The sequence below is a fragment of the Aristolochia californica genome, unplaced genomic scaffold (assembly GCF_029961685.1).
Source record: "Aristolochia californica isolate CCGP_79_NKW_82.1479 unplaced genomic scaffold, dmAriCali1.0.hap1 SCAF_14, whole genome shotgun sequence".
NCBI classification, from domain to species: domain Eukaryota; kingdom Viridiplantae; phylum Streptophyta; class Magnoliopsida; order Piperales; family Aristolochiaceae; genus Aristolochia; species Aristolochia californica.
The window spans coordinates 5,679,777-5,704,388 of record NW_027181815.1 but is presented as its reverse complement, the minus strand read 5'-3'; the positions used below and the strand labels follow the sequence as shown (position 1 = coordinate 5,704,388).

At 36.1% G+C, this 24,612-nt stretch overlaps 3 protein-coding genes across 4 annotated transcripts; 2 read left to right on the top strand and 1 right to left on the bottom strand.

Annotated features, from left to right (window-relative positions):
- The first annotated feature begins 5,456 nt into the window (after window positions 1–5,456).
- On the top strand, window positions 5,457–12,556 carry LOC137950022 (clathrin interactor EPSIN 1-like). 2 transcript variants are annotated; one of them, XM_068796362.1, is made up of 11 exons: window positions 5,457–5,771; window positions 5,885–5,954; window positions 6,038–6,089; window positions 8,882–8,961; window positions 9,077–9,155; window positions 9,314–9,397; window positions 9,527–9,672; window positions 9,752–10,119; window positions 10,980–11,173; window positions 11,517–11,886; window positions 12,145–12,556. In XM_068796362.1, the coding sequence occupies exons 2-11, from the start codon at window positions 5,914–5,916 to the stop codon at window positions 12,357–12,359; spliced, it is 1,629 nt and encodes a 542-aa protein (XP_068652463.1). In that variant the 5' UTR covers window positions 5,457–5,771; window positions 5,885–5,913; the 3' UTR covers window positions 12,360–12,556. The 2 variants fall into 2 exon arrangements, with proteins under 2 accessions (XP_068652463.1, XP_068652462.1); XM_068796361.1 differs by having other exon boundaries at window positions 5,457–5,775.
- A 392-nt stretch (window positions 12,557–12,948) lies between these two features.
- Window positions 12,949–18,440, bottom strand: LOC137950570 (AP-4 complex subunit sigma). Its single transcript, XM_068797115.1, has 4 exons — window positions 18,139–18,440; window positions 15,777–15,863; window positions 13,375–13,443; window positions 12,949–13,257 (listed from the first exon to the last, which is right to left on the bottom strand). Exons 1-4 carry the CDS (start codon window positions 18,277–18,279, stop codon window positions 13,123–13,125), a joined length of 432 nt encoding a protein of 143 aa, XP_068653216.1. The 5' UTR covers window positions 18,280–18,440; the 3' UTR covers window positions 12,949–13,122.
- A 2,122-nt stretch (window positions 18,441–20,562) lies between these two features.
- On the top strand, window positions 20,563–24,270 carry LOC137950025 (serine/threonine-protein kinase Aurora-2-like). The gene is made up of 9 exons (XM_068796364.1): window positions 20,563–20,741; window positions 21,138–21,257; window positions 21,958–22,104; window positions 22,215–22,310; window positions 22,550–22,645; window positions 22,724–22,820; window positions 22,901–23,018; window positions 23,798–23,870; window positions 23,966–24,270. Exons 1-9 carry the CDS (start codon window positions 20,706–20,708, stop codon window positions 24,107–24,109), a joined length of 927 nt encoding a protein of 308 aa, XP_068652465.1. The 5' UTR covers window positions 20,563–20,705; the 3' UTR covers window positions 24,110–24,270.
- The last annotated feature ends 342 nt before the right edge of the window (window positions 24,271–24,612 follow it).

Here is a 24,612-nt window from a genome sequence, read left to right as displayed (position 1 = left end):
TAATTGCATCATCATCATCTATGTCCTCAATCATTGACCCTTCTACAATATTTGGAAGGTTGTCTTCGGACTCAACGCTTGTTTGACTTGCTATCCCCATGGCAATAGAATTTTTGACAACTAAAGCCAATTTTTTCTCCCGACATTTTGGAGTTAAAATGAATTCACATGTCGACCAGAGTGAATTCACTTTCACTCGGGTTATGCGTAAAATGGGGGAAAGTGAATTACCCGTATAATTCACTTTCCCACTTAGGACTAACGGTTTTTTGTGCACTTTCAATAGGTAAAGTGAAATCCCTCTCAGGAGGGGTTAGTCTACAATGAAGCAGAGATGAATTACATGCGCATTACTCCGTTCATTCGATTAGGCTGTTAGTGGTAATCTTCTTAGGCAAAAATCGGGGAATCATGTTTCATACCTATTTTGAAAATCATTCACATAAAGCGATCGCGCGGGACACGTCTCTCCCTCCCCCGACGAATTTTTTTTCTCATTTCGCTCTATTCTCCCTCTCTCTCGGTCTTCCTCTCCCGAAATTTTTTTCTCCCTCTCGTCTGCTTCTCCAGATCTCCTCTCCCTCTCGGCTTTTCTCCCTTCTCGGTCTTCCTCCCCCGATTTTTTCCCTCTATCTTCTCCCTCTCTTCTCCCTTCCGGCCTCCATCGCAGAGCACGAGAGACCGAGCCTCTATCACAGAGTCTCTCGGCCCCCCTCTCTTCTCCCTCTTGGTGTACTGTCAAAGCACTGCCTCTGTCATCGTTGCCTTTCGTTGTCTCCCACAATTATCGACACCGTGAAGAAGACGACGCTGGTTTAATTTTTCCTAACTTATGAAAAATTAAACCAGCGTCATAATTTTATTATATTTATTTGGTAAAATAATCTATATTTTTTATTTATAAAAAATAATTATTTTTATTTATTCAGTATATTCGTTTTGTAATTATTGTATTAATTAGTGATTTAATAATATTAATTAAAATATTATTAAAGTAAACATTTGATAAAATATTTTGGTTTAATTATCCCATTGCTATAATTAATTAAACCAATGGTTTTAAATTTTGTGGCAATATATTATTAATTAATAATACATAAAAATATATATTATGTTATTGATAAAATAATCTTAATTTTTTTTATTTTTTTATTTTTATTACTGTATTATATTAGTGATTTTTAATGTTAAAATATATCTTATGTTATTAAAAAATAATTTATTTATTTATTATATTCACTTCTTTTATTTTTTACTTTTTTTATTTTTTTATAATTTTTTTGTCACACGTAATTATTATATTAATTTATAATAAACCGTAATCATTAAGTAATATAATATAGTCTTTCAGTAACACTGGAATCTATTTTCCAATGCACTTGAACTCGTCCACTCTAACGGTATTCGTTAGCAATCTTCATACGTGTATACACCTCTGCAAAATGGACTTGCTGAAAAAAAGAATGACCACTTACTTGAGGTTGCATGCACTATGATGATCCAAATGAAAGTCCCTAAACATTACTAGGGCAATGCAATTTCCACCGTGTATTTTTTAATTAATAGGATGTCTTCCTTTGTACTTGGTGGACAAATACCATTTGAAGTACTCTAGCCCCATATTGAATTGTTTCATCTCTACCTAAGTATATTTGGGTCTATTTGCTATATTCATATTCTTGGTCCTTAGCGGATAAATTGTCTCCTAGAGCAATTAAAGTGTTATTGTCCCTCTAAAAAAAAACATATGTCACTGCAGAAGTTACCTTTTTTATAATGTTTTGTTCTTTTGGCAGTCAATTCAGTCTAATATTGTTCATGTGGGTGTTGATATTGTAGATCCGCTTCTTGTTGAGATGTTTCCAATGATAAGCTAGTTCCTGAGAATATTTCGGTATCACCCAAGCCTTTGCAGTTATACAAGAGATGGACACCTTCCAAGGTTGTCTCTCCCACCTGGCTAGTGCTTTCCTCGTCTTCTGCTCCCAAGGTAAATGAATTGCATCTCCCTGTGTCCCTTCAAAAAGGGGTTCGTATTTGTATTAAAAAATGTACCGGATATCTGATCTCCAAATTTGTATTTTTTGCTCACTTGTCAAAGTCATTTAAATCCTCTGCATTATCATCGTCCTCTTGTTTTATTCTTTCTTCTTTACAAAAAGCATTATTATCACATATTTGGAAACATGTCATAAATGCTAAGATAGAAGCCTTAACTGATAGAGGATTTTGGACTTTGTGCAAGCCACCAATAGATGCAACCATAGTAGGTTGTTGTTGGGTGTATAAGGTGAAATATAAAGTTGATAGTTATGTTGAGAAACATAAAACAAACTTGTGGCAAAGGGATTTAGAGAAACTTACGGGGTGGATGTCTTTGAGACTTTTTCTCTCGTTGCCCGGTTATCTTCTGTTAGCATTTTGATATTCATTGTCATTAATCAGAGCTAGTTGTTACACCAAATGGATATAAAAAAATACTTTCTTGTATGGAGATCTAACTAAAGAGGTCTATATGGAACAACCTCTAGGGTATGTTACTCAGGTGGAGATAGGAAAACTATACAGGTTGCATAAGGCTATTTATGGTATTAGAATCTTAGAGTTTAGTTTGATAAGTTCAATAGGGGTTCTGAGGTCCTTGGGCTTTCAGAGGTGTTATTCTCCTCACTCTTTATCTGTGTGGAAGCAATCCTTCAGAATTGTGGTTTTGATTTTGTTACAAGACACCTACATGTGTAGCAGTGGCATGGCTAATAAATAATGATAAGTTCCATAGAGATAACATAGAATTACAATTATGCAAACTAGTATATGTCGTCTTATGTCTCTTTCCTTTTGAAACATGCAGCTCTAAGGGCATTGTAGTCATCTTAAACATCTTCCCACGACTATAAATATAGCCTCAAGGCATGAGGTAGAACATTCAAGCCTTTTTCTCTTGGCTCAAATTCGTCCTTATTATACCTCTCCCTCTTTTGCTCTTATTTCTCTCCTTTGATTTCTTTTTTCCTATCTCCCAATAGTTAGAGTTCTTCTATTCTCTCCTTCTCTTGAGATCTCTTTTATTTACGTGTTGGCCCTAGAAATCAATAAGGTATCAAAGCGGGCAAAGACCTGACATATAAAAGGAGAAGAAGATGGAGAAGAAAAAGAAAAAAAAAGTTTCTCATTTCCCCTGTAATACTTTTTTTTAATTCCTGTTTATCATTGGATTTTTTACTCTTTTACTATATATTTCATATAAAAATTTATATACCATTGGAATGACCTTTGAGTCTAGTCTCCAAATCAAAAAGAAGTGTTACATCATATTTTTCTAAAAAGAGAAATCGACATTTGAAGTAGCAAAGGTCAAGCAATAAAAAAAATTCAAGTAGTTGCAGAAAGCCTCAACTTTCTGAACAATTTGTACCAACATGACTTAGAAATTATATTGAGAATTATATCTCAATAGAAAGTTATGTGTGTCTACTTTCTATCCCCATAAACTCTTTCTGAATCTGACTTTCTAGAGATAGATATCCACATTGGAAGAATCAAAGGTCATGTTAATAGCCTATTGCATGCAAAAATCCGAATTTAAGCTGGTTATTTTTGTTTCACTTTTTAAGTTGTTAATGTTGGTTAATTTTCTTAATTTTTTTTTTAAATCTAATCAAGATTTTACTAACTTGAGTATCTTTCCTTGAAATTTTCTCTTCTTTAATCTCACATTACATTAGCTTCCTCAAGAGAAGTCTTTCCCTATATGAGTTCAATTTCCTTTTTGACAAAGTTTGAAAATTTTGAATTAGAAAGTCTTGTTCCTCATTCTAAATTCTATATATTAGTATCCCAAATCTCTCTAATTCCATAATTTATCTCTTAATTTTTTTTTTAAAAATAGGTTAAGATGTTTTATATGATAAATCTATTTTTAGAAAGTTTCCATTATTATGTTCCATCTCATAAAAAATTTATTGGAGATTTTTTTTTTAAGTTTCCTCAATCATCATGTTAATAGAGGAATTATTCTTTGAGGTCATACTTGGTAAAAAAAATTGATTTTTACAATTCTACATTTATAGTCTCCTTATAATTTTATTATCGTGGTGTTTATTCTCTCTTCCTTTAATCCCCCATCACCATTTTAATCGGTGGTTTTTCTCCTACCATCATTTTTTTACTCTTGTTTACCCTCTCAGGTTAACACTTTAGTGCGTTGTTGTGGTTATTTTTTTATATATGGGTGTTTTTAAGTCTATTGAAATATTTTTACTGGTAGCGTCAAGTGGGTTTACCTTGTTTAGTAACTATTATCACTATTTTGTTCAAAATCTTTTCAGGTTGGTTTAGACTACTGTTTTATCACTCACTTTTTTTACTTTTTGAGAGTTTATGTCTGATTAAGTACTTATTTTTGGGACACCGTGATGGAATAGATAGTTATTATAATTATTTTTTTGTTTCAAACTAGGATCACTACCATTACCTCCCAACTTGAGTGGGGGAATAGAAGGAGAAGTATGAATGATGAGGTAGGTGACAAAATCTACCATGATGAATTCTACAAGCTGAATCAAGCCTGGTCGCATTCATTACTCAATTGATTTGATGTATGTATATTATTTTTTTTTTGTGTAAGAAATCAAATTGGAAGTTGAGTACTACAATGGTTGTGCATCCTTTTGAATTGAATTATGATTGTTGTTATTAATTAAGAAGAAGAAGTATAATCTACAGTGAAGAATTATATGTGTTGTGGTAATCAAATTTTATGTGAATAAAATATCAAAGTAAGGGAAGAACAATATGAGAAGAAGATGGAGACTACAATTAAGATTTAAACAAGAACAAGATGAATCAAAGTAACACAATCAATTTTTTTTTTTAAATACACAAGTTTCTTGACCAAGATTATTCAAACAATAGATCATGTTGAGCATCTTCGGATGCCTCAATTTATCCTTTTTTTTCTACCTTGAATGGGTGATGGTGGTGTGTTACGGGAGAAAGGCATTGAGTGATAAAGGTGAAAGAGAAAATTGTGTGGAAATAATTTGAGGTGGAGTGAGTGGTCGTCGAGTAAATGGGTCAGCGGCAGAGGACGGGTGAAGGAAAAAAGTTTTTGCAATTCAATTTTTGTAAGTTTTGCTCTATAGCGTGTTTTTCGTATTGGATCGGGACTCCAATAAAATAATTATAATTTTTTTCTCATTGTTTAACATCATTATAATTTTGATTAAACTTCGAAGTTATTGCCATAGGTCATAAAACTTACAAAAAAATTATTTTATCAATAATACGTATAAAAACTTTACTTCCAATCACAGAGCTATACGCTGAGTTTACCAACTGAATAAAAAATTACGAAAAAAATGTCTTTCTCCTGTTGAAAATTAACATACACGAGTAACAACATCTCGAATCAAGCTGTTTTTTTTGTTTTAAACAATCTTGAATCAAGTCGACCGAGTTATCAATTATCTGGAGGGAAGTATATCAGCAGGTGCGATTTGTTGTGATGCAGAGGGCCAAATCGTCGATGACAGGCTGACAGAGTCGGTCGGCCAAGTGCCCCTAATCTACGTGTTAAGTGAAGGGTTTTGCTACGGCGCACGAGGTGAGGGATTTTGGTTCTCTGGTGCCGAATCTCCGCAGTCCAAGTCGGCATCAGGGTCAAATCGGATTCTTCAGCTCAACTCTTATCGACTTGTTTTAAAAGCGGAAAAATCCTGCAGTTACCAAACTACGCCCGAAGATCCTGAGTACTGCATACTCAATCCACTGTAGGTACTGTGTAGAACCTTCATGTTAGTCTGTAAAACTCTAGGGAACTATCAGATCTGGAAATCTGCATGTCCAATTTTTTTTTTTTTTTTTTTTTAACTTGTAAAAGCAGATTTAGGGGCATAATTGGTAGCTCAGACGATGGACCTCATGAAAGTTTTTGATCAAACGGTCCGAGAAATGTAAGATTTCCGATACTTATTGCCTTCATTTGCTTCTGAGTCTTTTGTTCTGTATCTGATTTATTTCCATTTTCCCAACTCAGAAAAAGAGAGGTGAACATCAAAGTTCTTAAGGTTCCCGAATTGGAACAAAAGGTATGCTATCTACCGAACAGTTTGAGTTTGTTGGTGATTGCTAGCTGCCTCTCTAATTTTTGGTTTGTGAGGTTCATTATCTGTAGCTTTTGAAGGAAGAAAATGAATTCTCTTGTTTCATATTTGCAAAATATAAGCAAAAAGTTACTTTTAAAACAGTGATTGAATTTCCTACGTGCATTCAACTTAGAAACCTTCTGGTAGTGCCTAAATGGGTTAGCCGGCGATTATGGCTTCTATCAATAAGCAAGTGTAACACAAACTTGTCATTATTTTCATACTGCTAAAAGCTAATCGCTGATCACATTCATAGGATGCATTACATACCTTGGATACCAGGCTTTGGCAGCAAGGATCAAATTTGCATGAAAGGTCACAAGAAAGATGTTTATTTCACTGTTATTGCCTCGTCAGTATTTGTCCAGTGTTTTTTTTTTTTTAATATGAAATCAATTTCATGCTAGTGCTGAGTATGCTTTAGCTCATTAGTCAAACTTATTTGTAAAGTTAGGTGCCCTGGTTCTAGTGTAAATTGGATGAAGCTTTTAGCTCAATGACCATAGGAGGGCATGCTTCTTTAGGTGAGGTCTGGGTCCAAGTCTGACTGGTAGAGGCATACTTGGGTGCATTTGTGAAAAAAATTAAAAAGAATAGGGAGAATTCTTGTGTGAAGTGGCTTTAAGTATGCTCTTTCTAATGAAGTAGTATTCTAGGTTATTATATAAAACACAGCAGAAAACTCTCAAAAGCAAAAGTATTGAGAGGAGGGGATTGGGTTCTTGTCACCAGGGATCCTCGTCCTTGTGGCCGATGGTGTCCTAGCCGTCTGACGCCATGTCTCCAGTAAGGATGACGCTAAAGGAGACCTGGAAAATGGAAGTATGGAGAAGGAATTAGGGGAAGAATGCTGCAAAACAAAGAACAAGCTCAGGAATCTGAGGAAAATGGCGAAATGGTAATTAATAGGCATAGAATCGTCAGAGAGGAGAGAAACAGCCAGAGGAGGAGAGTTATGGGATGAGACAGGAGGGGAAGGGAGTGACAATAAGATTTTCCTATTGGAAATCCCATTTAAGGAGCAGATTGGAACTTGGATATCGACCAGAGTATGTATCTGAATAACTTCAATCTTCATTCCTAGGGTGGTTCAGGTACTCAGGGCAAGCTGCAGGTCCAACCCCAAGAACTGAGCCACCCTTTTTGGAATCCAGTTTGACTCAGGCTAGTCGCAAAACCCTGCTAACCACACGATGGTAATTAGCTTGCGTTTTGAAATGCACCCAGGAAAAAGACAGCATTTGAGGGCTTAGCAGCTTCCAAATCAGCAAAGGAGATCTATGCAACTCATGTCAAGTAAGCAGTTATAAAGCAGTTCTATAAATTACTTGCCTAGCTGAGATCACTTCCATTTTCACATTTCTGAGTGTACTATTGATCAAGGTCATCATGGTGCTTGCTGGTCTGGAAGGCTTCATCATCACTTATAGAGTCCTAAAATTGAGATTTCAATGTCTTCTGCCATGATATTCTATTAAAGATTCATCAACTAGAATTGAAGGCTCTTTCTCAATTCCGAAGAGATCTGGGTAAAAAATCAGCAACTGAACCCTGCCTGACCCAACAGTCAGTCCAGAATTTCAGCAAGAATCATTTTAAACCTGGAAATGAATGCTGCTTCTTTACTTAACAAAACAGAATTAGCCTTGCCCATTGGAAGTGCAACTGACATTGTTCATATCAGACTATCAACATTTATGTTATGGGTTCTAAAATGTAGGGAGACTTAAGCAGCAAAAAGGAAATCGAGGAGGGTACAAGAAAGTGCACTTTTGAGATGTTTGCAATTCACTTATTTATTCAAGTTGTCTTGAACAGCCTTTTGAGATTCCAACACACACTCTCTATCTCTCTTTTGACTGTTTCTTCAATAGATTTTTTTTTCAGAGGTGAATTATTATGAAATGCCTTCATAAAAAAAATTATTATGAAATGCTATCAAAAGGTTACTTATGCTATTAAAAGGTTTCTTATGCTGTCATGAACATTTATGCATAAATAGATTAAAATTAAGATCTCTTGTGTGCATCCACAGTATGCATGTATCTTCACTGGCATTTCTAATAACATAATTTACAAGATTAAAAAAAATGTAAGAAAAACTATTTAAAGACGTTTTCAAGTAATTCTAACGACAAATACCCATTTTGAAAAAAATAAGAAAAAAATAATAAACTTGAATTTCTATAGCTTTTTATACATATGAGACTACTTTTAACATTCCTGATCATATGTGGGCTCTATTTATGCCTCCTACATGGGGATGACTTGGGTGGAGGCTCACATATGGATAATTGATCTGCTGCCATGTTAGTGTTAGGTCCAAGTCCATCCAAAAATGATTAGCGGAAGTTAGGAGGTCTCTTCTCATGTAGTAACACAGAAATTTTCTAATCCTGGATCGATACAAGGACTATTCTTAACAACACTGAATTAGATGATTTAAGATTTTCATCTATACAAATTTTAAGAAATTTAATCTAACAGCCCACAATTAATGACATACAAATCCAAATTGATTACCAAAAAATAGCCCAAAGCCCATAGATCATTTAGTTACAACTAACAACCTACAATTGGCTAACAACTTACAATTGGTAGTAAGGTGTTTGGATTGAAGCAAGAAATTGATTAGGTTAAAGGAATTTCAGTCATGTATGGTGTGTTTTAGTTCTTTATTTTGGCTAATATGATTGAATAGTACATCTTTGTGTTTTTTTTTTTTGGCATTACAGGTGCTTGATGCCACAAGCAATGAACCTTGGGGTCCACATGGATCTGCACTAGCAGAGATTGCACAAGCCACCAAAAAATTGTAACCTCACAATTGAGATCATTGACTTTCATTGATTCAGAATATTGTTGTTTCATCGTTTGCCCTGAATGGTTACCTCAATTTTCATTCTGATTTTTTGTAATTGATGATGCAGTCTTGATTGTCAGATGGTTATGAATGGTCTTTGGACTAGATTGACAGATACTGGTCGAAACTGGCGCCATGTGTATAAGGTTGTGCTAATTTCTAAAACTACTCTGGCAATCTGTTTATTATTGGAATAATCATGTCTAATCTTTAATTTTCAAGAATATATATATATATATATATATATATATATATATATAGCTTGTATCCATGTGCAGTTTTAATAAAGATATTTCTCTATCAGGCACTGGCTGTTATTGAATATTTACTGGCAAATGGATCTGAGCGTGCAGTTGATGACATTTTTGAGCATTCATTTCAGATCTCGGTAAGGCTGTCTGACTGCAAGCTACAATATTTAGCTTTCTATTTTATGTAGAGCATGGGATGTCTTTCCTTACCTTTTTTACTTTCTTGTAAAAAATGCTATTGTCTTAACTTCTTGGGCTTTGTATAGTCCCTATCAAGCTTTGAGTATGTTGAGCCTAATGGGAAGGATATGGGAATCAATGTGAGAAAGAAGGTTGAAGCCATAATGGGTCTTCTCAATAATAAGGATAAAATACAGGAAATTCGGAATAAAGCTGCTGCAAACCGTGATAAGTGAGTTCAAGAATTAAACTTATGTACCTTGGCTGCTTGGAAATGAACAAATGATCTTTACTATGCTCACTTTGTCTAGGTATGTTGGACTCTCCTCAAGTGGTATGACATATAGGCCAAGTTCAGCTTCTTATGGCAGTGGTAGCTTTCAAAATGAGCGTTTTGGCAGCTCCAAGGACGAATTTTATAAGGACAGTGACCAGTATGGATATGGAAATAAGTGGAGTGAAAATGACAAACTACAGTCAGGTAAAGGTATTTCTGGTGAAAATGAGGGAAACTACTTGAATAAACATTATGGTAGCACATCCAAGTTTTCTGCAAAAGATTCAGATTCATACTCAGATGATAACTATGCGCATGTTCCTTTTGAGAGCTCAAGTGCACCTCCAAACAATGATGAAGACGATTTTGATGATTTCAACCCTCGTGGATCTTCTAGAGCTGGTAAGTTCTATATTTATGGGGTGTGGAAGTAAAAAGTTCTTTATTTTTTACTTCTTTTCTTACTTTTGAGTAAGTCAAATGTTACTTGACCTCATTATGTGGACACCTAGACATTGAAGCATGCAAGGCCATCTGTTCAAAGTGAATTTATCCATCAGAAAATATCAGCATTCCTAAAACAAAAAACAAAACTCCATCTCCGCTCATTTTAGCATACAAAAGAAAAAGGATATTGATTCTTTTTATCACCCTGTAGTTTCCATCTGCAATCAAGCAGTTGAAAAGGAAGAATGAAAAGAGACCCTTGGACCAATTATGTTGTTCTGAGTTCCTTTTATCTGAAATTAGAGAGAGCAGGCAGGAAATCAAATGGGACAACTGGGGGACAGTGCAAAATGGTCATAAAAAGATCGTGATAACAGCAAATGACTGAAGTTGTAATAATACTCTTCATTTGAAATATTGGTGCAGTAATATGTGGAAGGTTGACCGACGTCCAGATTAATGCCAAAATGAGTTAGAAGTAGCTTCTAGAGTAATTGGGTGAGCATATTTTAGTTTTGATACCTTATATATATTAGTTAAACATCAATGCTTTTATGGGAAATTGCTCTTTGATAACACAGGTATTGTTGGATCCTTCTTGGTTTTGATTCAGTTTTGAATAGCTAGCTGGTCCTCTTGCCTCAATCCTATGTGGTAATAACCAAAAGAGGATTAATTTTATCCCTTGTTTTCTTGACTTCTAGAAAGTTGATTTAGTCTGACTTCTGACCCTATATGTTTAACTGAATTTGTGTACTGCACATTCACTGAGGGTGTAATGATTTTTCTTCTCACTGGTTGATTCTTATTGACAGGATCAGCAGCTCTAGCAACTCAGCAGACCAATTTATTTAGTGAAAGTTTAATTGATCTCATGGATGCACCGACATCCATTCCAACAGAAGCAACTGCCTCAAACGTTGATGTCTCAGCTGAGGTTGATCTCTTTGCTGACGCAACTTTTGTGTCAGCTCCTCAGAGAGAAGAACCAGATGGCTCCAATACTCAGGTCAGTTATCTAATAAAAGCACAAAATGTAATGTTGATATTATTTCTTGAGTAAATGCCTTGCCACCTGCTGTAGACTAGTAAATCACTACGTACAAGTAAACCCCCCCGCGCCCCCCCCCCCAAGAAAAAAAAATTATTTCCTGCACTTACCTGGTGAAAAATGTGATTGGGGGAGTGTCACAAATTTTAACTTGTGAAGGTGCAAGTGGAAACTTTCATTCTCCAAAAAGGAATGACATTGATGGAACTGAATGCATTTGGTTAGCTTTGAAGTTCATGTCATCTCCATTGCATGTCCATGTATATGATGATCACTGCATTTTCTTCAAATGGTTCTGCAGGCGAGTGTTGATCTTTTTGCACAGCAATCTGCCCCTCCTGCTTTCTCTTCTCCTATTGATCTTTTCACTGCTCCAACCCCATCAGTATCAATTGAAAATAAACCACCTCAACCGGAGGCAGCAAATCCTGGTGCCTTCGACCCCTTTGCTGCAGTGCCTCTAAACAATTTTGATGGGTTAGATGTCTTTGGTGATTTTACTTCCTCTACTGAGCCAACACAAAATTCTACTGACGGAGACCTGAAAAGCTCAGACCAGAAAACTTCAACAAAATCTAAAACACAGCCCAAGAAAGAAGCATTCCAGGTCAAGTCTGGTATTTGGGCAGATTCATTGAGCCGTGGACTGATTGATCTCAATATATCTGTCCGTAAGTCATCTGGATCCTTGTGTGACATTTGTTTTCATTTTCTTTCCTCATATTAACTTGATGCTGCAGTTCACGGATATTTTGAGCGGGCTCTGACGTTAAAACTCTACTCCACTAGCTTGACCTTTTATGACTAACCGTATGTTGAAACTTGATATGCTGCAGTTCACGGATATTTTGAGCCGGCTCTGACGTTAAAACTTCACTCCACTAGCTTGACCTTTAATGACTAACCGTATGTTGAAACTTGATATGCAGCCAAGAAGGTGTCTCTCGCAGACATCGGAATCGTTGGTGGGCTTAGCGATGGGGCAGATGAAGAGAAAGCCCCACAGGCCTCTGCATACATGGGGAGAGCCATGGGTATGGGATCGGCTATGAATAGATCAGCTTTTCCTTCGACAACAACAGGAAATGGAGGGGATACTAGCTCCTCAGGCCTTGGTCAACATCAGTTTGGAAGCTTCAAATGATTTATTGATTGATCATTGCTTTTGTTTTTCTAATTTTAGGTTTCTAGTTGGTCCAGAGAAATTTTTTGTGAATGCGAGTTCTGACTTTTGGCCATACACTATATCTAGTTTCAACGATTATAGCTGTTGTCTATACTCCAAATATAATAGAGTCTTGAAAAATAAATTGATTTGAGTTATCTTTTACCAATTTTTAACACTTCAAATGTCAATGGCACAACGGTATGGACCTTTTTTAATCTTCTCAGTCGTCAGTCAATCGTGAAAGTGTAAGGTTAAAATTTGCTGCAGATTGGGGTATCAAAAATATGACTCATACAATATTATAAATCATATTGGGTGAGACAAATTTATATTTTTTATCCATTCATACATGTTATGGATTGAAGAGGGTGACTTTGAAACCGTAATCCGTGAAAAAAAAATATGTAACATCAAAATTAAGAAAAATAAAAGGGAAAAGCAAGAAAAATCTAATGCCTATTAAGATTGGTGCGTAGAACGTATATGGAAACTAATCTATTCTTAATCACAAGCCTCGACGAGAGAGCCTTGAGCCACGTGAATACAGAACATGTAATCTTCTACATGCACAGACGAAATAACTGATAATATATAAAGCATTGTATCTGGTAGCAGCCGAACCCCTGACATTTAACATATAAACAACAGCCAATAATCTGAAAATGGACGATGGATCTGCTATTACAAATTCGTATGGTGTTTTAACTTTAAAGCTGGAGCGCAAACCACAAAGAACAAGCTAGGAGGCTTTTTCCATGAGCTGGATGGGAGATAAAATGTTAGATTTGCTCGTCTCCACAATGCAGCCATTCATGACCATCTCCTCCAGCATGAAGTGTGCTTTCTCAAGGTGGAACATGATGTCAAGTTCGCACTGCAAAGAATGAGAAAATGAGACAGTAAGATACTCAAGCCCTTTAAGATGGTGCTAGGAAAAAAAGATCTGCACTCATTCAAATATTCATTTCGTTAAGTCGTCATGAGAATGTACCACATTCCCAAAATGGCGATCCATGGTCTCCACTAACAGGTGTATGAATTCGAGAATAGCCAGCTCATTCTACATGCAAAAGAAAACAATGTTAGACCAAGGTACAAGAAGGTATTCCATGATTCTATGCCACTTGAAGATCAAGTACAGCATGCAGCAGCTTATAAACATGATATGTGAAGAGGTAGCAACTCAAGAATATTGACATTTTCTCTGTTTTTTAAAGAAGAAAAAATAGAACTTAAAAGTTTGCAAAAGATTCATTGTGGACAACATAAAACAAAATGACCCTATTAATGTGCAGAAACTCGGCACAAAGCTTGCCAGAAAAGCAATCCAAAGTTAAACAGCCATCTGTGGCAAATTTCAGTGGAGCTATTTGCAAAGAAATCTTCCCAACATGCTTGCAAGTAGAATCAAGCAAGTTTTCACTAGTTAAGCCAGCCAAAATTTGAGATCCCAGAGCAGCTTGGAAGGAGAGGAACACAAGTAACATGTGGCTTGGCCTCAGACTAAGACTTGTCCAGATCCCTCTAACAGAGCCTTTGTGGCACATCTCAAGTGTGATCAAAATGGAGCTCCCTGCCACTCCACCTGATTAGATAACTCAATCACTAACAATTTTCCCCATTATACCATCAGACAAGAAGCTGAAAAAGGGAAGACTTTCTTTGAGAAATTCTTGTCACAAAACTTCAAGGTCCTCATTTTGCCTGATCAGCAGTCCCTCATTCACAGCAGGAACAGTTTGAGAAGGTAAAACATAACCTTCTTTTATGCTTTCATTTAAAAAAATAATTCCTTCAGACCCAATTCAGTTTAGACACTTTTTTTCCTATAACCTTCTTTTATGCTTTCCAGATCCAATTCAGTTTAAACACCTTCTTTTGTAACATGGGGGGGGGGGGGGGGGGGGGGCGGGCGGTCATAGCCCCAAATATCAACAATACATCATCTACAAAAAAACCACACATACACACACTAACAAAGCTAAATGTTAAAATAAAAGGAGGCTATGACCAACAACAAAATGTGCCCAGGTAGCCCCACTCTCAGTCAAGGAACAAGCAAAGCAGTTGGTGCTTTGAAGCACATGAATCCAAGAGATACTCAACGGTTGGGAAATCTCCACAATCACATCAAAGTACATGGGGGAGTGCCCAGGGGAGATTTTCTCCCCAAGGAGTCTAGATAGAATTTTGTTTAATGACAGTCCCACAAACAGAAAGAGCTTTTAGCTACCAAAATGGCAGTCATCAACTTCAAAATAAGTTTTTTTTTTTATGAAAACTTCAAAATAAATTAATGTTGTTTTCTTTTTCATACAATTTTATTCTTGATTTTAAATGTAAGACCTCGATCCCTTACATTTATGCAACTACTTGGTGACTGTATAATATTTAGTAATAGAAGATATGAAATATTTGGGAAGCACTTTAGTAATAACTCTCACACATTAACTTTGTGAAGTTAGGTCCAAGGACCATCCCAAAATGACTAGCCAACTTAGGAAGCCTCTTCCCAACTAATAAACTCAAGATCTTTGTACTCACTAATCCATGTGGAACTATTCCTTAACACTCCCCCTCATGTGTAGGCCCTCTTTTGTGGTTCTACAACAGGATAATTTAGGTGTAGGCCCTCTTTTGTGGCTTTGGGTGTAGGCCCTCTTTTGTGGTTCTACAAGTAGATAATTTAGGTGTAGGCCCACATATGAGTACTTACTCTGATACCATGTCAAGTTGGGTCCAAAGCTCATCCCAGAATGATTAACCAACTTAGGAAGCCTTTTCCCCAACTAATAAATTCAAGATCTTGGTATTCACTAATCCATGTGGGACTATTCCATAACAACCTTAACTAGATCCTTTTCTTTTTACCACTTCTTCACAGCTTCCAGAATGTGTTAATCACTCTCATTTGCGTTGACAATAGCACTAACAACAAGAACCAAGATAGGATTCTTGTTTGTGGTTTCATAAATCCTCAATTTCCTCAAATAGGGTTCTCACCTTCCAATTTTCAAGACCACATTTTCATCTCCAAGAAGCATGTTGCTCCAAGAAGCTTTTTGAATAGAGACCAAAGCCTGAAAAGAAGCTTAACCTTCTTCAGCGGTTGCATCCTTCATGCGAACATGAAGCATCCAGTGGTTGTCCATACAAGCAGCAGTCTCCTTATTTTTTTTTTCTTCAGAAATCTCCTTACAATTTTTTTTGAGAAAGTCTCCTTCTGGTTCACTACTTTGACAACACGGCACAAAATCTAACATTTCCAAGATGTTTCTTGATAAACAAGAAGGAAAAGAACTGCTTGATGTAAAGTACATAACACAAAAAATTCCCATGACATGCTTAAAAGAAACATTTTACACTAGAATGGCTAAAAGAATGTAAGCTCACCTCATCATTGTCTACGCCTACCAAGAAAAAAAGAGATGCATAGCGCCTGTAGACAACTTTGTAGTTCCGATGCTCAACAAATGAACACTGCATACGATGATTGAACATTAGAAAGAACAAGCAAACAATAAATTTATTGATTGGTGAATTTATCAAACATATTTCACATCATTTAAAAAAAAAAATGTCAAACATAACGTCATTGGATGAAAATTTAATGGTAAAAACTACAGTGGTGTTACTAAGGGTGTGTTTGTACAAACTGGAAAGTGTAGGGAAAAAAAATGCCACGGGAAAGTTTTCCTTTGACTAAAATATTCCAGTGATCTTAATGGAATCAGCTGGGTTTATGGGAAGAGAACTCCCCTTCCCCCACCCCACCTCACAGGACGATTCTTAGTTTACAATGATGAAATTGAGGACCTTTCTGGAAATCTGAACGTTTCATGGCAGCACACCCTAAAAAGTGCAAACGGTATTGCAGATACTTTAACTAGGGAAGGGGTCTCTAGGCAGCACCTCACTGTGGATACCTCTATTCCTATTTCCTATGTGTCTCAACCCTCTTGGGTGCTGCTTTTGACTTTGTTTCCTCTCCTTCGTCTTTTGTCTTGTTTCTCCTTCTTGTATTTCATGTACCCTTCACTTTTTACAGAGCCTCCTTACAGAATCCTCTTTCTCATTGTTATCAAAATTAAAATTTGGTGTTTGTACCATTTTTGGGGATACAATATTTTTTTGCTTGATTCTTCTTGATTCCTCTTGTTTTTGAAAAATGTTAAAAAGATAGGAAAATGAGTTTCCTATTGCTCTACTAGAAAAGATAAAACAAATCAAAAAGTACTAAATGGATCTTGATCGCCTACCTCTTACTTTAACCTTATCTTTTATTTTTATTTTAAAAATAGTTTATATCTAGTGTAAACACAAGCACCATAATTTTTTTTTGTTGTTGTTTCTTATGACAACACAAATGTAGAAAACCGGTCAAAAGGAATTTTTTCCAATAGAAAAAATTTCCAATGAGAAAATTAGTCAAAAGGAAAATAATTTTCCCATCATTTTGTTCCTATGGCTGCACAAGTGATCCCTGGCACTGTCTGTGACCTCTTTCCTCCCCGATATGTGAAGACTGCAAATTTATTAGTAGTTGAAGTAACTGAACAGTTTAAGTGATGCACCTATATTATTTATTCTCAGTAACCCAAAATAAAATTTGACCAAGTGGAACTCAACCTTGTAGACTAAGACACAAAAAGCAGATAAGGCACTCTAAAACCAATCATTAAGAATCCAGTTACATATTTACCACTATCTGTTAATTTAACAGTTCAAAAGAAACCTATGCCGGACACTGATTAGTGAGACCTTTTTTAGCACACGCCCATTCACAGCAGGACCCTAAACTAGTAAATACTTTTCAAACTTTTTGACAAGTATGGCAGCCCACCAAGGTAAAGAATACAGTTGGACTTAAAGAATATTACAAAATTTTCAAATAACAAGACAGAGTGTCACTTGTTGAAGTTTTTAAGAAAAGCAAAAACTTGAAAACATCTTCAGGCAAAAAGGATTTTTTTGCTAGTAAGGAACAGCTCCACTTTGAGGCCTAATTGGATCCATTCCTGGAAAGTGTAAAAGCCACAATGTAAACGAGTAGGCCTTTGGCTCAGTCGCCACATGGAGGGATTTCTACTGGGAGGTCTTCTGTTCAAGTCTACTAGGGTATTCAGCATTCAAACTTAAAATGGGAAGAAAAAAAAAAGCCAATGGAAATTAAATTGTTGGGATCATCTGATGAAGAGAAAATCAGTAAATAAATAACTAAAATAAAACAAATTAAGCAGTGAAAATAATTTATCACGGTGCATACACGAAGATAAAGCATACTAGGGATCAACACACACAATGTCAGCTGAGATCCCTTCACCCTCAACAACTACATTGAGCTGTAATTAATAAACCTTAACAAACGCAGCGGTTCACGAAAAGAAATCCATCTAATGTGTGTATCTCCCATCTTTGTTTTCCTTTTTCCATAATTTCCATATGTACACCATTTGTTGCGAAATCTGCATGTTTCTATGTCCATAAGCAGAAGAGCCGAGACGGATAGATGTCCGAAATCTCTCCCACGAATATCACTAACACATACATAAAATAACGCAGAGGAACCAACCAAAGTAAGAAATAAATAAGATTACGGGACGGAACACAGAAACATAATACACCAACAAACAACAATTACAATATCGAAAACATCAGAAGTTCGGACTACAAAAATAAAAAACCGAAAAATATAAAACGATAAATCATATCGAAATAAATTACGGGATCCGGAATAACGAAGAAAGGAGAAAACCTGCTGTTCTGTTCGGGTAAGGCATTTTCTGACGATCTCGCCCTCTAGAGCCCTCCTTTCTTCCAGGGTAAGGTATTCGTAGTATTGAGCTAGCCTGGTTTGGCCTTGCTTGTTCACCAACAGAATGAAACGGATCCCCATTCTTTTTTTCTAGTTTTCCCTTTTCGTATCTCTCCGTTCGTGCCTTTGAAGAACAGGCGTACAGATCTTGCGATGAAGGAACTTGTTCAGTAGTTCAGGCCAGACCAAACTCTATATACTAACACCCGGACCAATCCACGTTCGTGGCGGCCTCGGCCGCCTCAACTTGTTATGATTTTTTTTCTATATATTTTAGATGTTGTATCTTATTTTATACAAATTTTTAATAACTTTTATAAGGCTATGTTAAAATTGAATGAGTCATGGGGCAACCTTGGCATGAGTTTTGATCATGTTTATGAGTTAGAGATGGGTTTTCAAAAACCCAAACTTGTGCTTACCACTAAATGGGAAGCAAGAGTGTTCACTCCCCTCCGCCTCTCTTTACAGTGGCAAAGGGAGCAAAAGGTGGAGGCCATTTTCCCTCTAGTATAGAAGTTCACATGGAACCTTCTCCTTTTGAAGGTAACAGAGGCACCCCCATGTCACCACTGTCATGCGTACATTCACAAAACATAAAAGTGCAATATGGGAAACTTTCACATGACAATAGGAGGGTGGAGGCCAACACCCCCTCCATAGGAAGTAGGGGGACAGGGAAAGCCCTTCCCTACTAGATTCATGCAACCAAACTCCCTCCTTACTAGGCCAAGGTTCGATTGGATATTGGTTTTAACCTTTCATAATCGGTGGATAGTTTTGTTGAACAAATTCAATCAACCGATCTAGCTTGGGTTTGATGAGATTGATTCTATTTATGACATCAATATATTTTGTTAATTATTCTTAGAGTTAAGTTTGAACAACAAAATATGACTTCTAAAAAATAATAAGGCAAAAATATGACATGAAAATTAATCCATATTTTCAAAGTGCACTAAAAGGCATCTCAAATCCATTTTTTGTTGTCAAATTTATTAGTAAAACCATGGTTATGCATATTGACAAGTTTACATGAGCAAGCCATCTCAAATTTTATTGATCATGGTCTTACTCATTTTAGACCTTTGCCCAACTTGACTCATCTCCAACTAGTCATATTGAATTTGGGCAACTTGAGGCCCCTTCCCTCACTTACAAACAAGAAGTGTTGGATGTCCACCTTTGTATGGGATGAATTCCCTCTTGGTGAAAAAAAATAAAACAAAAAAACTTGTTGGTCATGTTGGGTCAATAAAATTCACTAATGAAACCATTGCTCTTGAACTAGTCCACTTTAGATCTCATAATGCTTTTGATTAAAACATTAATTGAATCTTATTAAAGCTTGTTCAATTAGAGTTTTATTAAAATTTCATCTAGTTAACCATTTTAAAAATAATGATTTCTAAAATTTGCTCGAAATTGAATTTTGTACTTGTGATGTGGTGAGAATAATTAAGTGATATAATGTGGCATAATGCCATATTCGACCACAACCTTAAATTTGAAATAAAAAAATTATTATCCACTTAGATACTATATCTCAAATAATATCATGTATCATTTCTTAACATGACATTGTAATTCGAATGTAAACAGATGATTAAGTAACACCATTACTAAATCATTTGATTAAGTAACACCATTACTAAATCATTTATTAAGTAAGCGGCAACTTTACTCATTTATCATTTATTAAATGGAATAGAAGTAGATAATAGTTATTTAGTACCTGATTACTAATTATCATTTAATTCCAATATTTCACGTAATTTCTACAATATCAAAGGTATAACTTAGACGATATTTATTCTGATTTACCTCTAGAAATAAAAAAGATTAATTTTCTTATAATTATTTTTTAGATGATGTCTTTGTTTTTAAGGGCTATCTTATGTGTTATACGATATTTTTATAGGTCTTTGGATATTATGAAGTGATCTCATGTTTTTATTTTAAAATTTAAATTTTATATATGTATTAATATTTTAGTAATTTTGATTTCTTACCCGATTATCCATTTACCTAATTATAAAAGAAAATAAAATTCTCTTATTTATAATTGGATGAGTAATTTTTATTTCTTACCTGATTATCCATTTACCTAAGTTATTCAAAACAAAATAAGTCAGGGGGGGGGGGTTAGTCAACAAACTAGAAATTTGATCTTCATCTTCATCTCATGCATATACGTGATCTTCATCTTCGAAACGGGTATTATTAACTCATTTTTTATTGGAATTTTAATTTTTTAATTCTAATTTAAAATTAGAATGAGGTCAGTCGAGATTTTTTCTCGTACACCGTGTAGCCGGCACAGTTCCGCCGCGCTCAACCGAGAATTCAAAAATTAAAATTCCAATCAAGAATTTTTTCCGGACAACAGGTGACCGTTAGAGGCAGCCCTCAAAGCTCCGTTTGCATCTCGCCTCGCTGGAACAGACTACACTCCCTTGGGACCCTATCATTTCTCACTGCTGCTGCTCTCATTGCTGCGTTTTGTCATGACGATTGCTTCAGTGGTTCACCTGGAAGCGAATGTAAGTGAAGCACTTCTGTTGAGGATGAGCAAATGGTTTTTCGTCATCTTCAGTAGTAATCTTTCTTTTTCTTTTCCCTTTCTTCTTCTCGGTAGGGTATATCGGGCAAGCACAGAACAGTTTAATTCTTGTAAGATATATGTATTATTTCTTTGGTTTAGTCTAAGATCTCTTGTTTGAGGTTCTGTTGTTCAGTTTTCTTATCTCGGGTTCCTTTTTACTGTTTGAATTTTGACATTTAAGATTCATTCTAGAGAGGGGGCTTTCACATCAAGATTTTCTGTTTTCTCTTTCCAAATTTGTAGAATTAGCGTAGCATGCCGTTCTCACCTGTGATCTCGAATGTTGGCAGCAAATTTCATTTGATCTTATTTGTTTCCCCTCTTCCTAGTACAGGCACAATCGAGAGTTTCGGAATCAAAGAGAGAGCAAAGGTGGAGCCTCAACGATTTTGACATAGGAAAGCCTCTCGGCAGAGGAAAGTTTGGACATGTCTATTTGGCAAGAGAGAAGAAGGTACTACGACCTTTCCTGTTTGACCTTAAAAGAAGTGGCATATATTCGTCGCGGTTAAATAAGATGCTTAAACTCTAGTGAATTCTAAATTGTATAACAGTTCAAGTTCTATTTTTAGATCTCATTCTGAAAATATATTTCTGTTGTTTTCTGGTAAGATTTGTTTTCCTTAATCTGGTTTTGGTGAAACATTTTTTTTCCTGTTAGCTTTTCCTGTGTATTTTTCACTTCTTCTGTAACAACCTGCCATTTAGGATGAAGCTTTGGTTTACTAGTTCTATGGAATCCCACTTCTGTTTTTCGCATTGGAGCCACTTCAAAATAACTACCCAATTGGATGGTATGAGTTAATAGATGTCCTTGCTGTGAGTAGCCAAAATTTTGTCTATAGTTGACTTCAAATTTATTGCCCCATTCTTTTTTGGCTGCCTGTACCATCTCTTGTTCCTTCTTAGAAACGAATGAGACCCTGAAATTGGTGAAAAGAGCTCCGAGGCTTTGGAATTATTTGGCTATCATCTGAAATGGATCTCATGCATTTCGCACTGCTTTAATCACCTTTTAGTGGCTGACATAAATTAAACTGTGTTACATTTGAGTTGGCAATTTTTTGTTAGGAAACATGTGGATATATTTATTCTTTAGAAAACATGCAGAAATATTGAATGTTAGAATTTTTTCAAACGGTTCAATGGAACAGAGCAATCACTTAGTGGCACTCAAGGTTCTGTTCAAAAGTCAACTGAAAGAGTCTCAAGTTGAGCATCAACTGCGTAGAGAAATTGAGATTCAAAGCCACCTTAGACACCCCAACATCTTACGCCTATATGGATACTTCTATGATCAGGTTCATTTTCTTACTCATGCCTTTTCATATTTTCCTCATTTGAAGGCCTCCTGTTATGTGAATGAGAATCAACCGTCCTGATGCTATCTCCTTCGATTATTTGCTGGCAGTCTCGAGTCTATTTGATACTGGAATATGCACATAGGGGTGAGCTTTACAAGGAGCTCCAAAGGTGCAAATACTTCAATGAAAAACGTGCTGCCACTGTAAGTACTTTGAACTGTATCCAATCTATCACTGATATTAATCGTTGTGCTTGCTTTACACCTGTTCTTGAAACTAGGTTTTTCGTTTTCCAGTTTCAGGTTATGCTATATTTTTCTGGGATGGTCTCTCTCCCTACTAATTGCAATTTTATATTTTTTTTACCTAGTCTCTTTGATTTTTAGTAGATGGTAAACTCTGCTACTTCATTGTTAACGGAATTGTGCATTTAATGTTGCAGTATGTTGCTTCAATAGCGAGGGCCCTTATTTACTTGCATAGGAATCATATTATACATAGGGACATAAAACCAGAAAACCTTCTGATCTCTGCACAGGTATGCACACATCCCTTCAATCTTAGATCTCACTGGTTCATTGAAATTGGAATGTTTATCCTCAGCATTTTTCAACAGGGTGAACTCAAGATTGCGGACTTTGGCTGGTCTGTGCTCACATCTAATCGCAGGAGAACTATGTGCGGAACATTGGATTACCTTCCTCCTGAAATGGGTAAGAAAGATTTAGTACTTTGTGGTCCTAAGATATAGATATACAGCCTGAACTTTTACGAATTTTGTGTCTTTTGGCAGTGGAAAGTATGGAGCATGATGCAAATGTAGACATATGGAGCTTGGGTGTCTTGTGCTATGAATTTCTCTACGGGATCCCACCATTTGAAGCAAAAGAGCATTCAGATACATACAAAAGGTGCACTGAATTTTCTGCTTCTCTTTAAGTATTGGAGTGACAACATTCTTCTTGCCTTTTCTTCTGTGTGACTACCATGAACTCTTTTAATTCTCTCATAATTTCTTTTATGCATAGTATTTTGGTATTTTGCCCATTCGTGGGGGTATTCATGCCTTGTTTTCTAACCATTTAATTACTTTATGGCAGTATTTTAAATTGCATCACTGGAAATATTTCAGGTGGAGTTATACGTATTTTCAGCATATAGTATTTCATATTTAGGGTGTTAATGGGAAATACTTATAGGCGCAAACCAGTGGGAGAAGGAGAGAGAGGGATAAAGTGATTAGCCTATAGTGTTGGTGACTCGACCAGGATGACTGGTGGCAGCTCCTGTTGTCTAGGGGTTGGTCCAGCCAACGCTTGCGAGAGAGGAAGGAAAGAAGGAAATCTGAAGCGATGCAGGTTGTCCAGCAGTCGGTTCTGCTGTCAGAAGTGGTACTGGCACTGGCCACCAGAAATGGTGGAGAAGAAGATTACTAGGGGTAGGGAGTAGGAAGAGTTGATTTCTGAAAGTGAGCAGTCATTAATATGCTTACCTTAGTTCTGGTCACTTCCAGTATCTAGCTAACACTAGTGAACTACTGTTAACATTTGGAATACTAAAAATTCCACTTCCAGAATCCTAGCCTCTGGATTCTGCAGTTAGTAAGTTGCATGAATTTTTTTTGCATCATATTTAATTGTTGCGTTTAAAATATTACAGAAATTACCTAATATATTGCATATATTCTCAGGATAATAAAGGTTGATCTGAAGTTTCCTTCGAAACCAATTGTTTCATCTTCTGTGAAAGACCTCCTTAGTCAGGTGAAAACTTCTTGTCTTCCTCAATCGGTTCTGCCATCAACTGTGTTCTTTTAGAAGTTAGAAGTTTAACCCAATCAGCAATTTATCCACTGCAGATGTTGGTAAAAGATTCATCCGAGCGCCTCCCACTACACAAGCTACTTGAGCATCCATGGATTATCCAAAATGCAGATCCCTCTGGCGTATATAGGCACTTGTACAAAGCCTTAGACAACTCTAAGATGAGTATTCAGCTTTAAACCGTTTCTTCTCCGTTTAGACAAGAAAGACTAGATGGAGCTCTCCACTTCTTCCAGTACTTCTGGAAATCCCTCATTTACTTTTGCATTTCACATGCTGGAATTTTAATAGTTGATATCTCTAAAGCGAATTTTTGATCAGGTTCAAGTCGGACCTGTAAGTGAAGATATAATTGTGATCTTTTTCTTGATTTAAGCTTGGCAAATCGTCTAAGTTTAGAGAATCATCCAACTCCAATATTGTCTTGTACAAGGAATTTACTAGCGAACCAATGGTCTCCTAGCAAAAAAAAGGTTTTTAAAAAACAAAAGAAGGAAAAAGAATTTTGGGAAGGCGGAGGAGCTTCTGCGATCTTGGTCAGAAATAAAAAGTTTGAGATGCAACAGTTAAATTTAGAAAACTAGGAAAAGAGAAACCGAAAGGGCTTAAGATCATCTCCGATTCTTCTCCGATTCTGAACGAAGTACAATTCTATTTTATTCGTTTCTCACCAAGGGAAGAG

Bases quoted from the DNA above. Each gene is read 5' to 3' on its own strand.
- LOC137950022 (XM_068796362.1), top strand. From the start codon at position 5,914: ATGGACCTCATGAAAGTTTTTGATCAAACGGTCCGAGAAAT. The intron at 8,962-9,076 runs GTAACCTCACAA...TTGATGATGCAG, and splicing joins GCACAAGCCACCAAAAAATT to TCTTGATTGTCAGATGGTTA. The intron at 9,673-9,751 runs GTGAGTTCAAGA...CACTTTGTCTAG, and splicing joins GCTGCTGCAAACCGTGATAA to GTATGTTGGACTCTCCTCAA.
- LOC137950570 (XM_068797115.1), bottom strand. From the start codon at position 18,279: ATGGGGATCCGTTTCATTCTGTTGGTGAACAAGCAAGGCCAAACCAGG. The intron at 13,444-15,776 runs GTGAGCTTACAT...TTTTGCATGTAG, and splicing joins TAGGCGTAGACAATGATGAG to AATGAGCTGGCTATTCTCGA. The intron at 13,258-13,374 runs GTACATTCTCAT...CATTCTTTGCAG, and splicing joins ATCGCCATTTTGGGAATGTG to TGCGAACTTGACATCATGTT.
- LOC137950025 (XM_068796364.1), top strand. From the start codon at position 20,706: ATGACGATTGCTTCAGTGGTTCACCTGGAAGCGAAT. The intron at 20,742-21,137 runs GTAAGTGAAGCA...TTCCTAGTACAG, and splicing joins TGGTTCACCTGGAAGCGAAT to GCACAATCGAGAGTTTCGGA. The intron at 22,105-22,214 runs GTTCATTTTCTT...ATTTGCTGGCAG, and splicing joins ATGGATACTTCTATGATCAG to TCTCGAGTCTATTTGATACT.